At 34.2% G+C, this 17,570-nt stretch overlaps 1 protein-coding gene across 1 annotated transcript in view; it reads left to right on the plus strand.

The window, feature by feature from the left end:
* Positions 1–7,838, plus strand: part of Rps6ka6 (ribosomal protein S6 kinase A6) — a 141,508-nt gene extending 133,670 nt beyond the window's left edge. The window contains exons 24-25 of the mRNA XM_029473708.2: positions 4,522–4,653; positions 6,036–7,838. Coding sequence (XP_029329568.2) covers positions 4,522–4,653; positions 6,036–6,167 — 264 coding nt within the window. The 3' untranslated portion in view covers positions 6,168–7,838. The remainder of the gene's footprint in view (positions 1–4,521; positions 4,654–6,035) is intronic.
* The last annotated feature ends 9,732 nt before the right edge of the window (positions 7,839–17,570 follow it).

Here is a 17,570-nt window from a genome sequence, read left to right on the forward strand (position 1 = left end):
TTTACACCAAACGTGCTCTGCCAGTGCATGTGTGAACATGAAAAAAATGCCTGAGGCAGGCTATGTTTCCACCAAATGTTTCCAGTGATCTGAAATGTTTTCCAGTAATCTGTCAGACTAAAGTAATGTGTACTTAAGGGTCAGGTATGGAATGCTGTTCCTGCGTGACCTGGATATACTGGTTTCTTCCTAGAGGGCCAGTTGGAGGCCTCCAGATGGAATCAACCCGCACTTTCTTCTGTAGTTATTCCTGTATTTCCCAGCTAAGCAGACCTGTATTTGTGAATTGCATCTAGATTACAACCAGTTTCCTAGGCCCACACTGATTCTTAGGATATTTACTTGCCCAGTTATTAGAGAAGGGGAGACTTTGGAGTTTGAAGATAATAAAAATACGTATTTTTCTGCTCTCTGGTCCAATGTTTTGACTGTAAAACTGCAAAGTAGGCTTGTAATTCAATGTCTGCTCGCTATGCCAGTTGCTGATCTCATTTTTACTTTCTTTTTTCATTCTCCTCCCTCCCTCCCTTGCTCCCTCGCTCCCTCCCTCAGTCCCTTCCTTCCCAGACTTCCATATTGTGCACCTATGAAATTCTCAGACTTTCTTTCTTTCTTTCTTCCTTTTTTTTTTTTTTTTTTTTTTTTTGCTTAAACCTCTGCTGAAGGAGATGCTCTCTTCTGCTGTGTTAGGGTCAGATTTCTAATGGAAAGTTCAGCATTCCTGAATTCTGCCTCATCTCTGTCTAATGTTTTCTAGTACTCTCCCTTACCTTTTTATGTCATCATTGCCACTACAGGGAAATTAATGTTCTGTTGTAGATTGGAGGAGAAAGAGGAAAAGTTTAGGTATCTTTCTTCCACCATCTTCCTGTTTAGTTTTGAAGGATATAGCTATATTAAAAAAAAATAAATGGTTAAAATAGTTTTCCCTTTCAGTACATTATAACTGTATTCTCATTTGAAATATTTTCTGAAATGAAACTATTATCCTCCTCTGTCTGTCTGTCTGTCTGTGTGTGTCTCTCTCTATACACACACACACACACACACACACACACACACACACACACACATATATAAAACATGTTTGTAACTTTCATTAAATTTGGTAATTAAGGAGTTCTTCTTTCTCCCCTGGAATTCCAGTTGTTCATACATGTTAGGCCACTTGAATATTCCCACAGTTCACTGATGCTCTGCTCTTTTGCATCTTTGTTTAATAGTCTCTTTCATTTGGAGTAATGTCTATTACTCTGTCTTTACCAATCACCTTGTCTGCTATCTTTGTATATTTAGTTTATTTTAACCTCATTTTCAGTATTCAGTTTTAGATATTTGGTGAGTCTTTTTTTAAATCTTCTGTCTCAACTTTTTAATATTTGGAGTACTGTTATAGCTCTTAAAATTTTTGTCTGTAAATTCTAACATGTCAGTTCTGGAATCAGTTTTAATTTTTTATTCATTGTACTTTCCTGCTTTTCTTGTATGATTGCTAATTTTGGACAACATGGCAAAAATAGTGAATTTTATATTGGTGGATATTGGGTACTTTTCTATTCCATATAAATATTCTAGACTTTTGGTCTAGGCATCAGTTAAATTTGGAGAAGCAGTAATAGTTGTATATCTTTATTATAGAGAGTTTGTTAGAGAAGACTACAGCAGTGTTTAATCTCAGGCTACTTACCAGTTAGGCAGAATTTCTATCAAAAACCTTATAGAACTTTCAGTGTTTTCCAGTAAAGCTGATAGAAGCATAATATTCCCCAATTTGCATCGTTTCTGAAGTTTTTTCCCTAGTTGTATTTTTGTTACTATGTGTGTATACCATGAAAATGAATTATATCTAAAAAGAACAAAGATTCTTTAAAAGTACAAAACTTATGTTTAAAATTTATACTATAAAAATTATAACCAATATAATCAAAGTATTCTTCAAATATTATGTTCCAAAATTGAGAACGAATGAATCGTAATACTTGTGAAAATCTGTGGACACTACCATGTAGTAGTTCTGAGTTTAATCCAATCTTTTCATATATTTCTTCTGAAGATAAAAGGTTTTCCTCATTTGTAGAAATACTAAATACTTGAAAGAAATCATTGTAGATTTTTATAATTTTCTGTTCTCTTCTACCATCCAATTCATACTCAGTCTTCTGACTGTGTGTTGGTCTCTGTGTATGGCACTCTGTCTCCTTAATTAGATCTACAGGCTGTCTCCTCCTTACCTGCACAGCAGCCAGAACACACCCAAGGTGGTATGTTGGGCATTCATGCTGCACGCCTGATTTCTTGCCCATCTCCTAGAGGTCATTTTTCTCTGCTAGCTTTGTTAGTTTGTGTTTTATATATTGGTTTTTCAGTTGCAAAGTGTGGATAGGTCTGAGGAATTTTTTTTTTGGGGGGGGGGTGTTTCGAGACAGAGTTTCTCTGTGTAGCTGTGGCTGTCCTGGAAGTCACTCTGTAGAAAAGGCTGGCCTTGAACTCAGAAGTTCGTCTGCCTCTGCCTGCCAAGTACTGGGATCAAAAGGTGTGCACCACCATGCCCCCGGCTTTTTTTTTTCTTTCTTTCTTTTTTCTTTTTAAAGACAATGCCCTGTACAGCCCAGGCTCCTTTGGGAACTGATATGTACCCAAAGATAACCTTAAACTCTTGATTTTCCTGCTTCTACCTTCCAATGCTGGTGTTATAGGTATGTGACACTTTACCAAGCTTATTTGATATTTGTTTTTAAATGACACATAAAGCATAAAATTTGTTCATATTAATGATATGACTTGTAATGCATTAATAGAGATATACATTATATAATTTTAATGTAGGTTAAATATATCACCTCAGATACCTATATCATTTATTTAAAGTGAAACATTCAAAATCCTCTTCTAGGTGTTTGTCATTATCTGTAGTCACACTTGTCTGTGGTAGCATACCAGAGATTGTTGCTCCTACCCAACTGTAACTAATCAGAATTACCCATCTCCCTTCCTCTCCCCACTACACGTCCTTATGTCTCTTACCCCAGAATCAAATAAGAGGTCCTTCTTAATTTTATGATTTATTAAGTCTGTTTTATTAAAATACTCATTATTTTTTATTTTCCTATATTCATTGTATATGGTAGTAGGTTTCATGCAAATATGTAATATACATTGATCATATACCCCCAAATTCACTCTCCCCTTTCTCATCATTTCTCTTCCAGCTACTTCCTTTGTTCCCCTAGACAATTTTGCATGTCTCATTTTTAATATGAAATTTCTGTTTTTGCAAATGTGTTCTATTACAAGTTAATTATTTGGATTATCTGAAGCCCTGAAATATTTTAGCAGATTATATTTTTTCTTTTTTGTTTTTTATTAAATAGGATCAAATTTAGTGCTACTCCCAAACTTATTCTGGCTGCCCTTTAACTTGTTACAGTCCTCCTGCTTAAGCATAAAGAGTTGAGAGAATAAATTAACATTATTTTTTATCTGCTGTTATTACCTATCATCTTTAGTTTCAGTGTTTTCGGTAATAAAAGATTTTACAAATTATTTTTCTCTATTAGGAAAATAGGTTTTTTTTGTTTTGTTTTTGTTTTTGTTTTGTTTTATTTTTTGTTTTTCGAGACAGGGTTTCTCTGTGTAGCCCTAGCTGTCCTGGAACTCACTCTGTAGACCAGGCTGGCCTCGAACGCAGAAATCCGCCTGCCTCTGCCTCCCAAGTGCTGGGATTAAAGGCATGTGCCACCATGCCCAGTTTAGGAAATTCTTTTTGAGAGTTTACTTGCTGTCCTAAAAGTGGTAAGGATAGTTTACTCAAAGTATTACATACATGATTTGGTATTTTAAATTAGTAATATGTTACTATGAAGTTATATTCTATCACAGTTTCATTATAGAAACAATCAAATATTCATAGATAATTTGATGAAGATTTCTGATACCTAAGCCATTATCATAACAGTGATTGCTTACATTGAATTTTTACTTTACTGACATCATTATATAATGCAGAAAACCTTTGCTTATTGAGTCGATTAACTAACACACAACTTCCCCTTTGTGTTTTAGCTGTATATACAAACCTTTGCATCTTAGGGTCTAACTGTCTAACAACATTCTATAACTCTCTTCTTTTCTTGCCCATTTAAAACACTACAGGCAAACTCCTGCTACCTTAAGTGTTTTCCCTCTCTTTCATTACTAACAAAATCCCAGTTCTGAAAGTTTGGTACATAGTGATTAACAAAAAATAAAAACTACTATAGAATGAAAAATCTGTCTGAAGATTATCTTTGTATTTCTTTCTGAGTTTCATCCACGAGCGTCTATACCACTCTTGCTCCTCCCTTCAAATTTGCATCTTTTAAAAGGATTTTGTGGTTCTTTATATATTCAGTTAACTGTACAGAATATAAATACTGTTTTTCCTAAGTGTTGATAAACGGAACATTATAAAATTATTGATGCTTTCATATTTTGAAGCAATCTAAATTCTGTATTTTCAAATAAATTTCTGTATCCATTTAGGATTTGCTTTCTCATATGCTTCACATGGACCCACATCAGCGTTATACTGCTGAGCAAGTATTAAAGCACCCTTGGATAACCCAAAGAGAACAACTGCCGCGCCATCAGCCAAACTCAGATGAGCCACCACAGGTTGTTATAGTAAAACCAATACATGCTTAATATGCAGTGAAGCTCTCATGTTACCCACTGATGTTTCTTAAATAACTATGTAAAGTAGCTTTATTTTTTGAAAATTTTTTTGTACCTTTCATGAACTCTTAATGTTTTTATGATATCTTTTTTAATTAGAGAAAAATCATCTTTTTTTTTTTTTTTGGTTTTGGTTTTTTGGTTTTTCGAGACAGGGTTTCTCTGTAGCCCTGGTTGTTCTGGAACTCACTTTGTAGACCAGGCTGGCCTCGAACTCAGAAATCCACCTGCCTCTGCCTCCCAAGTGCTGGGATTAAAGGTGTGCGCCACCACACCCGGCTAAAATTCTATAGGTGGACCCTTTGATGTCTTTTCTTTTTCTTTTTCTTTCTTTTTTTTTTTTTTTTTTGGTTTGGGGTTTTTTTTTTTGTTTTTTTGAGACAGGGTTTCTCTGTGTAGTCCTGGCTGTCCTAGAACTCACTCTGTAGACCAGGCTGGCCTTGAACTCAGAAATCTGCCTGCCTCTGCCTCCTGAGTGCTGGGATTAAAGGCATGCGCCACCATGCCCGGCTGAAAATCATCTTTTAACTTATATAAATTTCCTAAAATAATGGGTTTTATAGTGACAGTTTATTATATACATATGATATATTTTGATCATACATACTCTCTTATGCCCCCTAATATCCTTGTCTCTTATCTCCCTTATCTTGCTCTATATCAGTAATGGTAATAGTACCTTTGTCTTTTTATTTATTTTTTTTGTTTTTATTTTAATTTTTCTTAATTTTCTTTTTTATTAATCATTCCATTTGTTTTTATCTCAAATGATATCCCACTTTCTGGTTACCCCCTCCACCAACCCCCCATCTCACATCTGCCCTCCCCACTCCCGTTTGCCTGTATGAGGGTGCTCCCCACTCACCCATACTCTCCTGCCCCACTACTCCAGCATCCCCCTATACTGGGGCATCAAACTTCCCTGGGACCAAGGGCTTCCCCTCCCTGCTCTGCTACCGATGTATATGGTAAAACAAAGATGCCATATATGAGAAAAAGTGTGTAGCATTTGTTTTTAGAGTCTAGGTTATTTTGTTTAACATGACTGTTCACCTCCTATGCATTTTATTGTGACACAATTTTGTTCTTTTTTTTTTTTTTTTGATCAACTAAAATTTCTACTGTGTAAATATTTCAAACTCTATCTCCATCCATCCATCCATCCGTCCAGGCAACATGGTTGGTTCTTTGTCTTGGGTCCTTGCTACAGGAGCTTATATAAAAGGGTACATTTCATAGAGAGAGGTCTTGTCTTTTTATTATGAAATACTTTTTACCTCAGAGATTGATACTGAACTTGTAATGTGTTGTCATTATTTTAGGAAGCAGTGGCAGCACCATATTCTGTCTTGGCTCGGAACCCAAACAGGCATCATCCCATCCTGGAGCCTGTTACTGCTTCACGTTTAGCTCAGAGGCGTAACATGAAAAAGCGAACATCAACTGGCTTGTAAGAGTCTTGTGCTCCTCAGTCCTCAGCTAACTGGATGAAGAGAAATTTAAATGTGTGTTGTGGGTTGGCTTTTTCTTTTTTGTCTAATCGCATATCAAAGGTATTTTGTTTCCTGCCACATTACTTGAATATTCTGTTTAAGCCTCTTTTGGAGAGGTTGGAATTTTAAACAAACATACATAGGTCCATAATATTCATACTATGTCATTACAGTAGTCTCCAAACATTTAACTATATAATTGATGTCCACAAGGTCTTAACTTCTCTGTACATTAACTTTCCAAATTCCTTTCAAACAAAGTTAACCTGTTTTTTATTGTTTTACACAAAAATGGTTTAGGAATTCATTCATACTAATCAAGATGATTAGTTCTTTTCATATGTTATAATGCTAAATAATATCAGTATTTTAACATCGTTTCCTAAAAAGGAACTTTTGTTCTTAAGAGAACAACAGAAGTATTCTAATAGCTTGTGCATAGCCAAAGCACTGCATTCATTTGAGTCTGTTTAGATACTAAGTGTAGTCAAAGTAGTTTGGTGCCTGAGCAAAATACATTCGTGCTAATATATGAATTCCTGATATGATTGGTGCCAAAGTTTTGATAGATTAATTAAATCACTAATAATTTGTGCAGACAGATTTGTATATTATCCATAAGTGACTTCAACTAGAGAAAGGTTCCATATGGCTTCTAATGTTTTACAGCTAATACAATTGTAGTGAAAGTGAAAATGTTTTTATCCAAAGGTTTCATGTTGGTGTTGTAATCTCCTAAAAATGTCATAGCTAAGCCTTTGAATATGCACTTCATGGTGTTGATGCGATCTTGGTGTTACCTAAGCTGACTTTGAAGTTAACCAATTGAATTTAACCATCGTCTTTCCCCTTTATAAGTGAAGCTACTCTGTTGTATTCCTGATTTCCATGTGGTTTGAGCTACAGTGTAGCATATTGAGCTACCTTGAATCCTATGGTGATGTAGTTGAAGTTTTATTATAGTGGACTTGTGCACTTAGCACATATGATACAATATAATGTATTTCAGTAAGCATCAGACAATTCTATATACTTCAAGAAAATAATTTCACATTTTAAAAAGGAAACAATATTAATGGTTGACACAGAAATTTGAGCACATTTAAAAATCATTTATAATAAACTGGCCAAATTGGTATTATTAAATTTATGATTCAGAACCAGTGTATAATGTGTATTATTTTCTTCAAATGCTGAAAATTTTAAAAGTCATTTTATATTGTTAAGGAAAATATCATTAACTACTACTACTGACAGAATTCATGAATGTAAACTGGAGGATATCAGTTTTGTTTAGTGTGTGCTAGGTGTACTATTTGCTAAGTTCAGAGAGAACTGATTACTGAGTGTGTGATTTAGACTAGGAGACATGTAATGTTGGAATTTAATAAAACAAACTGTATGTATTCTCTTCAAACTGTAAGTGATCTTTATCCATGCACAAATATCTGTTTCCTACATGTGATATATAAATTCTGTATTCTTACTTGAAGTGTCTTTTTTAAAATGATTGGACAATATTAAACAACAGCTGATCTGATACCACACAACAGCATCATTTAGTCTTGGTGTAGTATTTTGTCTTTGGTGTTTCAATTTGGTTAATTTTCTCCTTTTCTTTTTGTTTTATTGCAATAAGTACTTGCATTTAAACAGTTGTATTCCTACATTCAAATTCGTATGCTCCTGTCATGATCTTCTTTGTGCTGTTACACATCCTTACCAGTTGATTTGTTGAAGTCAAAAACATTAGTTTGGTTTTGACTTTTTAGGACACATACTATGTCTGTATGTGCTTTCCAGCTAATTAGAGAAAATGAACCTGGAAAATGAAAAGTGATAATAAAAATACCTTTTAGCCTTTGTGTAAACAATGTGTTAAAAACATCATAATTTTCATTTAGTTCACTCGGAGAGTGGTGTTGTACAGCCTGATATGAAAGAACATTAAGGATTAACCAGTGAATATGCTTTCTCATTCCCCAGTGAGTATTGACTCTACAAAAGATACAGGCATGCTAGTGCATTTGCCTAATTGTGGAGTAGAGAGACAACATTACTGTAGAAGAAAGCCCTGGCTACACCCTTGTTTTGCAGAAGTGGGATGCCTACCATGTCTTTTTATTCTAGAATAAATTTGAATGGAAGGAGTGAAGGTTCAAATATTTATAAATGAGTGTCCAGTTAAAACAAACTTTCAGTAAGACTTTAGCATACTATAGTTCCTAATGGATTCATGATCACTTATTTTGTACTCTTTGGTAGTATTTAACAGCAGCCCATTTTTGAGGTAAAACTTTGAGGTATTTTACTGTTCTGGATGGAGAGGACATTGAACTTATTTTTCTCAAAGAGAAAAACATTAGGTCTGCTAAGGTAGACTAAGAATCCATTATCTGGAAGTGGATATTAACATATTAGGAAACCATTTGCAAGAAAAGTAGAAAGTGGTGCTGATGCCTGATTTTCTGTTCTCAAACTTTTAATCTATTTTGTTAGGGATGCGTAATTTTTTATTATCTGTTTTTGTTTTTTGTTTTCTGATTTCCTGGTATTGACCCGGGGTAGGTTGGAGTGATTTCATTTGTTTGGCAACCCACAAAGTTAACAGATGCTTGGTGTTTGTTTCCCCACTGAAACCTGTTAAAATAATAACTGCCCATAGAAATTCATTTGTAACACTTGATTAATAGTATCCTAACTAGAAGAGACCCTTAATATATAAAGAAAACAACAGCTTACTGCCTGAAGGCACACTGGGAAATTGTATTTTAAATTAGGCAGTTTGTCCATTCATTCTCTTCATCTGGATTTCTAAACCCTTCTACTATCCTACTTGACTACCTCACAACAGTTTTTCACCATTAAGACTTACCAAATCCTCAGAAGGATTCAGTGTTCCAAAAGGACTTTACTCTTTTCTTTTTTTCAGAACAAGATTTCCATCTCAGAACAGTAGAGTTCAGCTAACAAAACAACAAAAGCTGTAACACTAAATTAATGCACATTTTCTTATTAGTGGATAGTGGAGAATTAGCACTTTCCAGTGAAGAATGCTATTAAGCAAATGCGTTTCTAGTTGCAGGAGTTACAATCAAATCAAATGCAATTAGTTTTAAATTCAGTTTTTGTTGAATTCTCTGGATTAAAGAATATACTCAGAAGTTCTCAGATTCAAGCCATTCAGTAAAATGTCTCCTAGTTGTAGAGTTCCTTTTTTCCATGCATTCTATACTTTGTCTAATATATTCCAAGCTTTTTTATATAATGAAAATATACCTCTCTATAACAGAGTGTTGTAGAGGGAGAAAGGTATTGGTGGTCATTTCTTTACATGTTGTTACATTCAAATTTATCTGTATTTTCATTTCTCACAATAAGTAGTGAATACCATAAGGACTTTTATTCAACCCATAATTGTATTAATAGAGAAAAAAAGCAGAAAAATTCAAATGAAAGCTGTACATGGATCTATACTCTCTGTCTAGATTTTAGGATCCAGAGATCATTTTATTACATTATTTTACAGTAATAATGCAAGCTGCAATAAATCCAGATTTTATAATTATGATTAAATTTATTTAGTGGTTGTTTTTTTTTTCCTTTTCAGTGCTTCTTAAGGAAGTTTTCGTGTTTATCTTGAGATCAGTGATTGCTTAGATGATTTGAATGATTAAGTACTGTGTTACCTGTAGGACCGTAAATCCATTCATAGTGATCGTTTGCCACCTCTATTATGCTCATGGAGTCACTATTCCTGCTTTTAGTGTTATAATCGAATGGAGTCTAGTCTATAATTTGTATACTATGATACTGTTTGATAATCAAAAATTCAGTATGATAGCTAATATGTGGAAGTCCTCTACACAGTATATCCTATATTATGAGCACATGTTTCTTTGAAATATGAAGAAAATTACAAAAGAAAACTACTTTTGTAACAAAAAAATTTAAGATTGCCTTCATTATATTAGAAAATAATTATGTTTCAGTTACTTGTTAGCAAAAAAATTTGAGATAAATGTACAGAAGTCTATGTCTCTGTACATATACCAAGTAAAGGCTTATTCTATATTCCTGTTTCTAAACCACAGCCAGCACAGTCTTGGGAATGACTGTTTTGCTTGTTCTTTGTTGAGTTATAATTATTAGTTATTCTTGGAAAATAGTTTTTAAACATCAAGTTTTACGTGGGACAATTCTAGAGAGTATATCAATATGTATATATATTAATATTTGACATTTGACCAATTTGTTGCCATTTTCCTTTTATCAACTAATATTGCTCAGATTATATTTTCTCACTTAAAATTTGTTGTTTCTAAAACTGATACACACTACTTATAGCAAAAGTATAAGCTTTTCTTACTATAGTAAAATTATTTTGAATACCAGGAAGTAATCTAGGAAGAAATTGGCACTTTCAAAAGTTATACATAAACTTTTAATTAAATATCCAAACCTGAGCATGGCTGGTGAATGAGAATTTATCTTGTATTATCTCCCATAATATAAATGGGAAAAATAGTATGTAGCAAAACAGAAGTAATATTACTGGTCATGTGTTAGCCAGGATTTATGCAAAGAGCATAGTTTGCCACTGCCATATTTTTAAAAAAATCATTTTCTGACACTTCCACTTAGTAATTCTTGTAGCTATTGTTCTGATTTAGACATTAATAGTCACTAGAACATCACTGCACTCCTCAACAGAAATGCTGGTAAATAGAGATTGTATATAGATTCACTTCACAGATACTTAAAAATCTAAAATCTGGGGCTCAATTGGTAAGAGTACCCGACTGCTCTTCTGAAGGTCCGGAGTTCAAATCCCAGCAACCACATGGTGGCTCACAACCATCCATAATGAGATCTGACTCCCTCTTCTGGAGTGTCTGAAGATAGCTACAGTGTACTTACATATAATAAATAAATAAATCTTAAAAAAAAATCTAAAATCTGAAATTGAAGGAGAAATTTCCCCAGGTTTCTATAAGCTGTATTTTTCATATTATACATTTTATACCATTATTTATTTTGTAAATATTTTCTTTAAAACGCTGTTCCTTTTGACATGTTTTCATTCATTATACTACATTTTTCATTGTGTGAGATCATATTTAGTAGTGCATTCTACAGTGTTCTTTTACCTCACAGTGCTTCTAAAGAAATCACTATCCTTTTGAATTTACAACATGCCAAAGATGACCTAAAGTTATATTTATTTTTCTTCCTGTTAAAACTGTGAGCAACAATTATCAAGAAATTATGTTAAACTACTGGCATTCTCTGGGTACTAAATAAAAAGGCTGTAACTTTCTAACATTTTATATTTGACCTTGCTTGATCATTTATGGATGTAAACCTGCCTCTTTTATTAAATACATAACTAAATTATATAATTCATTGAGTGGGGATAGGGAGATAGAGAGGGAGAAAGAATATGAATGTGTGTTTATACACAAGGTTGGGTGCCAAATATAGTAGGAGTTTAAAAATACATGCTCCTTGATATTTTCAAAACTATTATTTTTCTTATAAGATTCTTCTAGCATCCGTATAAAATGAAATAATACAACAAAACAGGCATGAAAATGTACAATCCTTTAGACCTCCTCAAGAGAATACATTTATCTGCAAGGTAAAGTGACAGGTTCTTCTGCAGTAGGAGCATGAATCTATTTGTCTCCAAGAGCTGACCAATTCTTTTATGCTTAGAAGAAATAAAAAAGAAAATTTAACTGAAAAAGAATTCATCGTATATGACATTATAACAACTTGTACATACGTAAAAGTTCATATGTGGCAATCAAAATCTTCACATACCTCTTATTTCAGCGTCTTGGAAGTAAGCATTGCACACCCCAGGTTAATCTGAGGAAGTATGTAGAAATTGCGTTCCCCCTGGCTGTCTTCAATCAAACAAACAAACAAACTCTGCTTTTGTTTCTCTTATGTAGAATAAGAGAGAACATTTTTAGTCAGTAGTTCCTGGAAAAATTTTAGGCCTAGCAATCTAAGTGTTTTAATCTTTGTGAAAGGATAAAACAACCAGGCTGCAGTTTGTTGTCTCATTGATTCCCTTGGTGTCCTCCTTTTTACTTCAAACAGATTTATTAAAGATGCTGCCGGCCTGTTTCTGAAGGTACAGCTCATATTCTTTATAGGATTGTTGTGGATCACAGAACCTCCTCTACCCAATCACAGAGCAGCCTTCCACTTTGAAGTCCCTTCCTTCCTTCCTTCCTTCCTTCCTTCCTTCCTTCCTTCCTTCCTTCCTTCCTTCCTTCCTTCCTTCCCTCCTTCCCTCCTTCCCTCCTTCCCTCCTTCCCTCCTTCCCTCCCTTCCTCCCTTCCTCCCTCCCTCCCTCTGCCAGATCTCCTTTCTCTTTTTTTTTTTTTAAAGATTTATTTATTTATTATTATATGTAAGTACACTGTAGCTGTCTTCAGACATTCCATAAGAGGGCACCAGATCTCGTTGCGGATGGTTGTGAGCCACCATGTGGTTGCTGGGATTTGAACTCTGGACCTTCGGAAGAGCAGTCAGGTGCTCTTACCCACTGAGCCATCTCACCAGCCCCAGATCTCCTTTCTTATGTGTAGATTAGGCACTAGACTTTTTCTTTTGCTTCAAGACTCTAAGATACATTCCATATACTTTCTGAGCATAAACATTTTAGATTATTTTGTTTATAAAGTTTTAAACAAGACACCATATTTAAAAAAACAGATTATTTCAATTTCTGAACAAAATTTATTTTTTGTAGGTGCATTTTTTACTCAACAAATGTGTCCTGTCTTTGTGTCAGATACTATTGTTGATTTTCCTTTTTAAACAGAAATTACAGGTTTTTTTCTTAATGGCAAATAAGGTGCTTTAAAATTGAAGCTCTAAAACATCTATGACAACAATAGGTATGCTAATATCTACAACTATGAGATAATTTATTTTGAGCATTAAATTTATATCTGAGCTCCTGATAGGAAAGGCAAAAAAGAATAGAAGATTAAATAGTTATTTGACAAGCATACCAAATTTCAAGAAATACCTTTGGCTGATTTAAAAAAAAAAAAAAAAGTAACAACCTTGTCTTGGAGCCTTGAACGGAATAATGGCTTAAACCATTTTGTTAAAGTAAGTATATGAAAGTCTTTCGGTTACAAATGCTAACTCGTGTATTGAGCATTCAAAGAGAATTTACTATTTGGCTTCATGTCTTGATCCCTTTCATGGAACTAGGTTTGCTTTGCTTTTTTCCATCTTTCAAACACACTTTCAAAATTAATCCATTTTGAGACTCTATATGATTCCAAAATGAAAATAACAGGTCTTTTTTTCTTCATACGTAGTTCCTAGGGGTAGAGTTAAATGCCTAAGTGATACTTGAACTGAAATTGGAATGAGCTAGAGCACTTCTGGTGAAATGTGATACATAAATAAGGGTGAACGGGGTAGATAGCAGCTATTTTCTTTTTGGCTACCCAAATATCTTTTCTGTATCATGGTAGCTTGGTTGAGAAATTATTCCCAGAGCTCAGGCATTAGTAGTACTGTTTGAGAAGGTTATAGGGAGGTACAACCATGTTGGAAGGAAATATGTTCTGTCACTTGCTTCCATGTTTCCCCACCATGACGGTCTCACCCCTCTAAAAATGTAAGTCAAAATAAACTCTTCCATAAGTTGTTTTTAATCATGGTTATTTCATGACATCAATAAGAAAATTAAACAGTAGACATATCCATGTCCATTTTAAATGTATATGCTTTCATAAAATGCATATACTATCTCACTCGTCCCTAAAGAATACTTAAACATTCTCATCTATTTCTATAATGTAACTTCAGGACCAAAGAACTCTAGGTGATATGCAGTTCTCTTAGCTTCTCTGATTCTGTTTCTTGTATGTTTATACTTTTTCATTTGTAGTTAATCTCTGTTTCGGATGTTTCTGTACTAACCTCTGTTACCTGTTCATTAAAGCTAATTGTTTGTTGTAGAATGTAGATATGCAGAAAATGACATAGTTCTGAAAGGTTACCACTGCATAGATAAGTATACTAAACGTGTTGCCTATATTGTATTCTTACACACTCCCTGTAGGTAACTTATCTGTGCCTTACTATAACCACAAACTCTGATAGAAAGAGCTCCGAAAGGAGAAAAGGGTCATAGTTTGAGAGGGATTTCAATCTATGACTGATTATCTCAGTTTGTGCCAATGAGAATCCGAGCCAAAGCTCCTCTCACATCCTGGTATACTAGGAACCAGGGGCTGATAAGGCACCCAGAGGCTAACTCCTACATCTGTCAGCCAGGCCCTGCCTCTCAAAGTCTACACAGCCTTCGTGGGGCCAGAAGCTGGAGATAACATGAGCCTATGGAGACCATTTCAGATTCAAACTGTAACAGTAACTAAACTTGTCTTCTGGTGCTTGTTCTTTATATAAAGCTAAACACTCACACACAGTTTCCTTTCTTGATAAGCAGAGGTCCCCTAATTTATACTCACTTAATGTAGTTTGGAAATTATTAGCTTATAGGTATCATTCTTATTTTCAGTCTTATGTTTCATTACGTGTACTTCTTATACTTTATTTAAACTCCTATGCTTTGATAGTTTCCAATGTTTTGCAACCACAGATAATGTTAGAGTTCATACATACACTTTATATTGTTTATATATCCATGCTTATATACAATTTACCCTAGTACAAAAATTTAGAACTAGAATTTCTTGATTTAATAAGTTCTGTCTTGGTTGTCGTGATAAAATACCCTGATAAAAGCAACTTAAGAGAGAAAGGACATGTGTTGGCTCATCATGGTAAAGTTGAGGCAGCACAGACTGGATCATGGTATGTATCTACAGTCAAGCAGAATAATGGATGACTTCTCTCAGCTCAGTGTCTTTTTTTATGTAGTACAGGAATCTAGGCCAGGAAAGAGTGCTACCGACAGTGAGTCTCCCAACCTCATTTAACTGAGTCAAAATACTATCCCTATCCCGAGGCATGGTCGGAGGCTTTTGGCTCCCAGGTAGATCTTATAAAAATCACAATTGAGATTAACCATCACAAGTAATTGTTCTTAAGATATTGCCAAAATCTCTTCCACTGACATTAGGCTATTTTGTATTCTTCCCAGAAATGTCAGAAGCACCTATTTTTAGACTAGTTGTCAGGAGCAGTAATTTCATTTGGGAATTTACTATAAGTGTAAATCTGGGGCTGGGATCCAGCAACCTGTGATTTAATAAGGTAATTCTTTAATGAGTTTAGAGTATGCTCATTTTTCCAATCCCAGAATTTTCTAAATCATACTTGATCATAGAATATAGCATGGGAATTACTTGTTAAATGAATTATTTTTTATGCCTCAATTATTGGTACCTTTATCTTTCCAATATAAAGCTGGTTATTTTTAGTAGACAAAATATTAACAAGATGTTAGCCAAAAAAGTCAAACCATGATTTAAGTTGTATGATATACCATAAGAAATGTGTCTAATAGCCTTTACCTATTTTAAAAAGTGATAAGACACATAAGTGCACCAACTACATTGTAAAAATTTTGTAAAAATTAATACTGTAGTTATCTTCAGACACACCTGAAGGGGGCATCAGATCCTATTACAGTTGGTTGTAAGGCACCATGTGGTTTACTGGGACTTGAACTCATGACCTCTGGAAAAATAGTCAAGTGCTCTTAAACACTGAGCCATCTCTCCAGCTCTTGTATGTCTGGTTTAGCTTGCTCATATCTACCTTCCCCCAGGTCCCTTCCACCACCATCCCAGTATCTCTTCCAAACATCATGTTCTTTTTTTTTTTAAATAACTCACCAAGTCTAATTAGTGATGCCCATACATGCATATGTGTGGGGTTACCCACTGGGGCATGGGAAATTTTCCAGTGGCCATCCCCACCATAGAAAAATGACTCTCCTTCAGAAGTCATCAAAGTCAGTAACTCTTTAAGTAGGGTTGGGGCTTCAGGAGACCCCCTCCTACTCCATGTTGGCTATTTAACTCTTGATCATGTGTGAGTAACCAGGGCCGCCGTGAGTTCCTGTGGGTGACAACTATATCACATCCAGCGAGCAGCCTTTCACCCTTCATCCTCTAGTCCTTCTAATGCAACCATCTTTTTAAAAGGAATTATTTAAATTTTAAATTATATGTAAAATTTATCCTGGCTAAACAAAATCTCTGTATATTGCGTTTCAGTAGCAGCGTGAGAAAGATGAAAGACTGCCCACGACAGGGGAGTAAACAATTGAATTCATTATAAGTATGGAACTCAAGCCATCTACAGCTGAAAATGGAGCGGTTGATTTTCTTTAGTTTTTGAACGTAACATTTTTTTTTTTTTGTATTCCAAGCTTTTGTCCTTTTTTTGTTAGATATTTTCTTTATTTACATTTCAAATGTTACATATATTCACCCAATTTTCCCTTTCAATCATTCTTTTTTTAAAATTTTTGATTTTAGATGACTTTACTCTGTAGTCATTGCATCTTTCTTCCATAATTTATATGTTTTGACAAAATTAAATGTGAATTTTTCTAAGATGACTACGAATAAGCACATAGATATGTGTATGACTGTCTCCCAGTATTTTCTTCGCTGAGTATCACAAACATCAACATGATATGACACCTGTTTCTCAATATTAGTACCACTTTCATGTGACTGACTAGTTTCCCCCTGATGATCAAAATTTAATTTCAAGTGTCAGATTTCTTGTGTCTCTCTCTCTTCTGAAAGGTGAAATTTTCACCTGGGCAAGTAATAAAATTTTTGGAGCACAGTTTTTAATGGAATAAGACTTCACATTTGACATCTTCATAAGAGGTGACATTCTCTGTCAAGATTACACTACTCCTTCATATCTCTGTGTAATCTTAAGAAACCAACACAGACACCTTTAGTTAGGTTGACTATTCTATAGTATATTGTAATGTTCTTTAGGAATTAGCTTTATCATCCACATATATGATCAAGGTTGGCACCAGCATTTTTTCATTATTATATAGGTATATACACCTGCCAAGGTACAGAGAAGGCTCTTTCATGAGTTTTCTCTTACTATTGATATTCAAGGAAAACTTTATTGGTAGTTTTTAATTTTATAGAGTGGATCACACAGCATGATGCCTAAGAGTGTTCCAAAGCTGTCGGAGGCTGAGCACAAATGTATTTCTGTCACATTTAATTAGATTGGGTTTGAATAGGATAGTAACTTTTGGTTCTATATAAGGTCTTCTGTTTCATAAATATAAATCATAGTGCTTTGTAAGTACATTAGAGTCTATAACATATAAATTATTTAAATTTTAAAACATCTCTAAATATTTTTCTA

Source organism: Mus caroli, unplaced genomic scaffold (assembly GCF_978045245.1).
Source record: "Mus caroli unplaced genomic scaffold, Mus_caroli_1 scaffold_5, whole genome shotgun sequence".
NCBI lineage: Eukaryota > Metazoa > Chordata > Mammalia > Rodentia > Muridae > Mus > Mus caroli.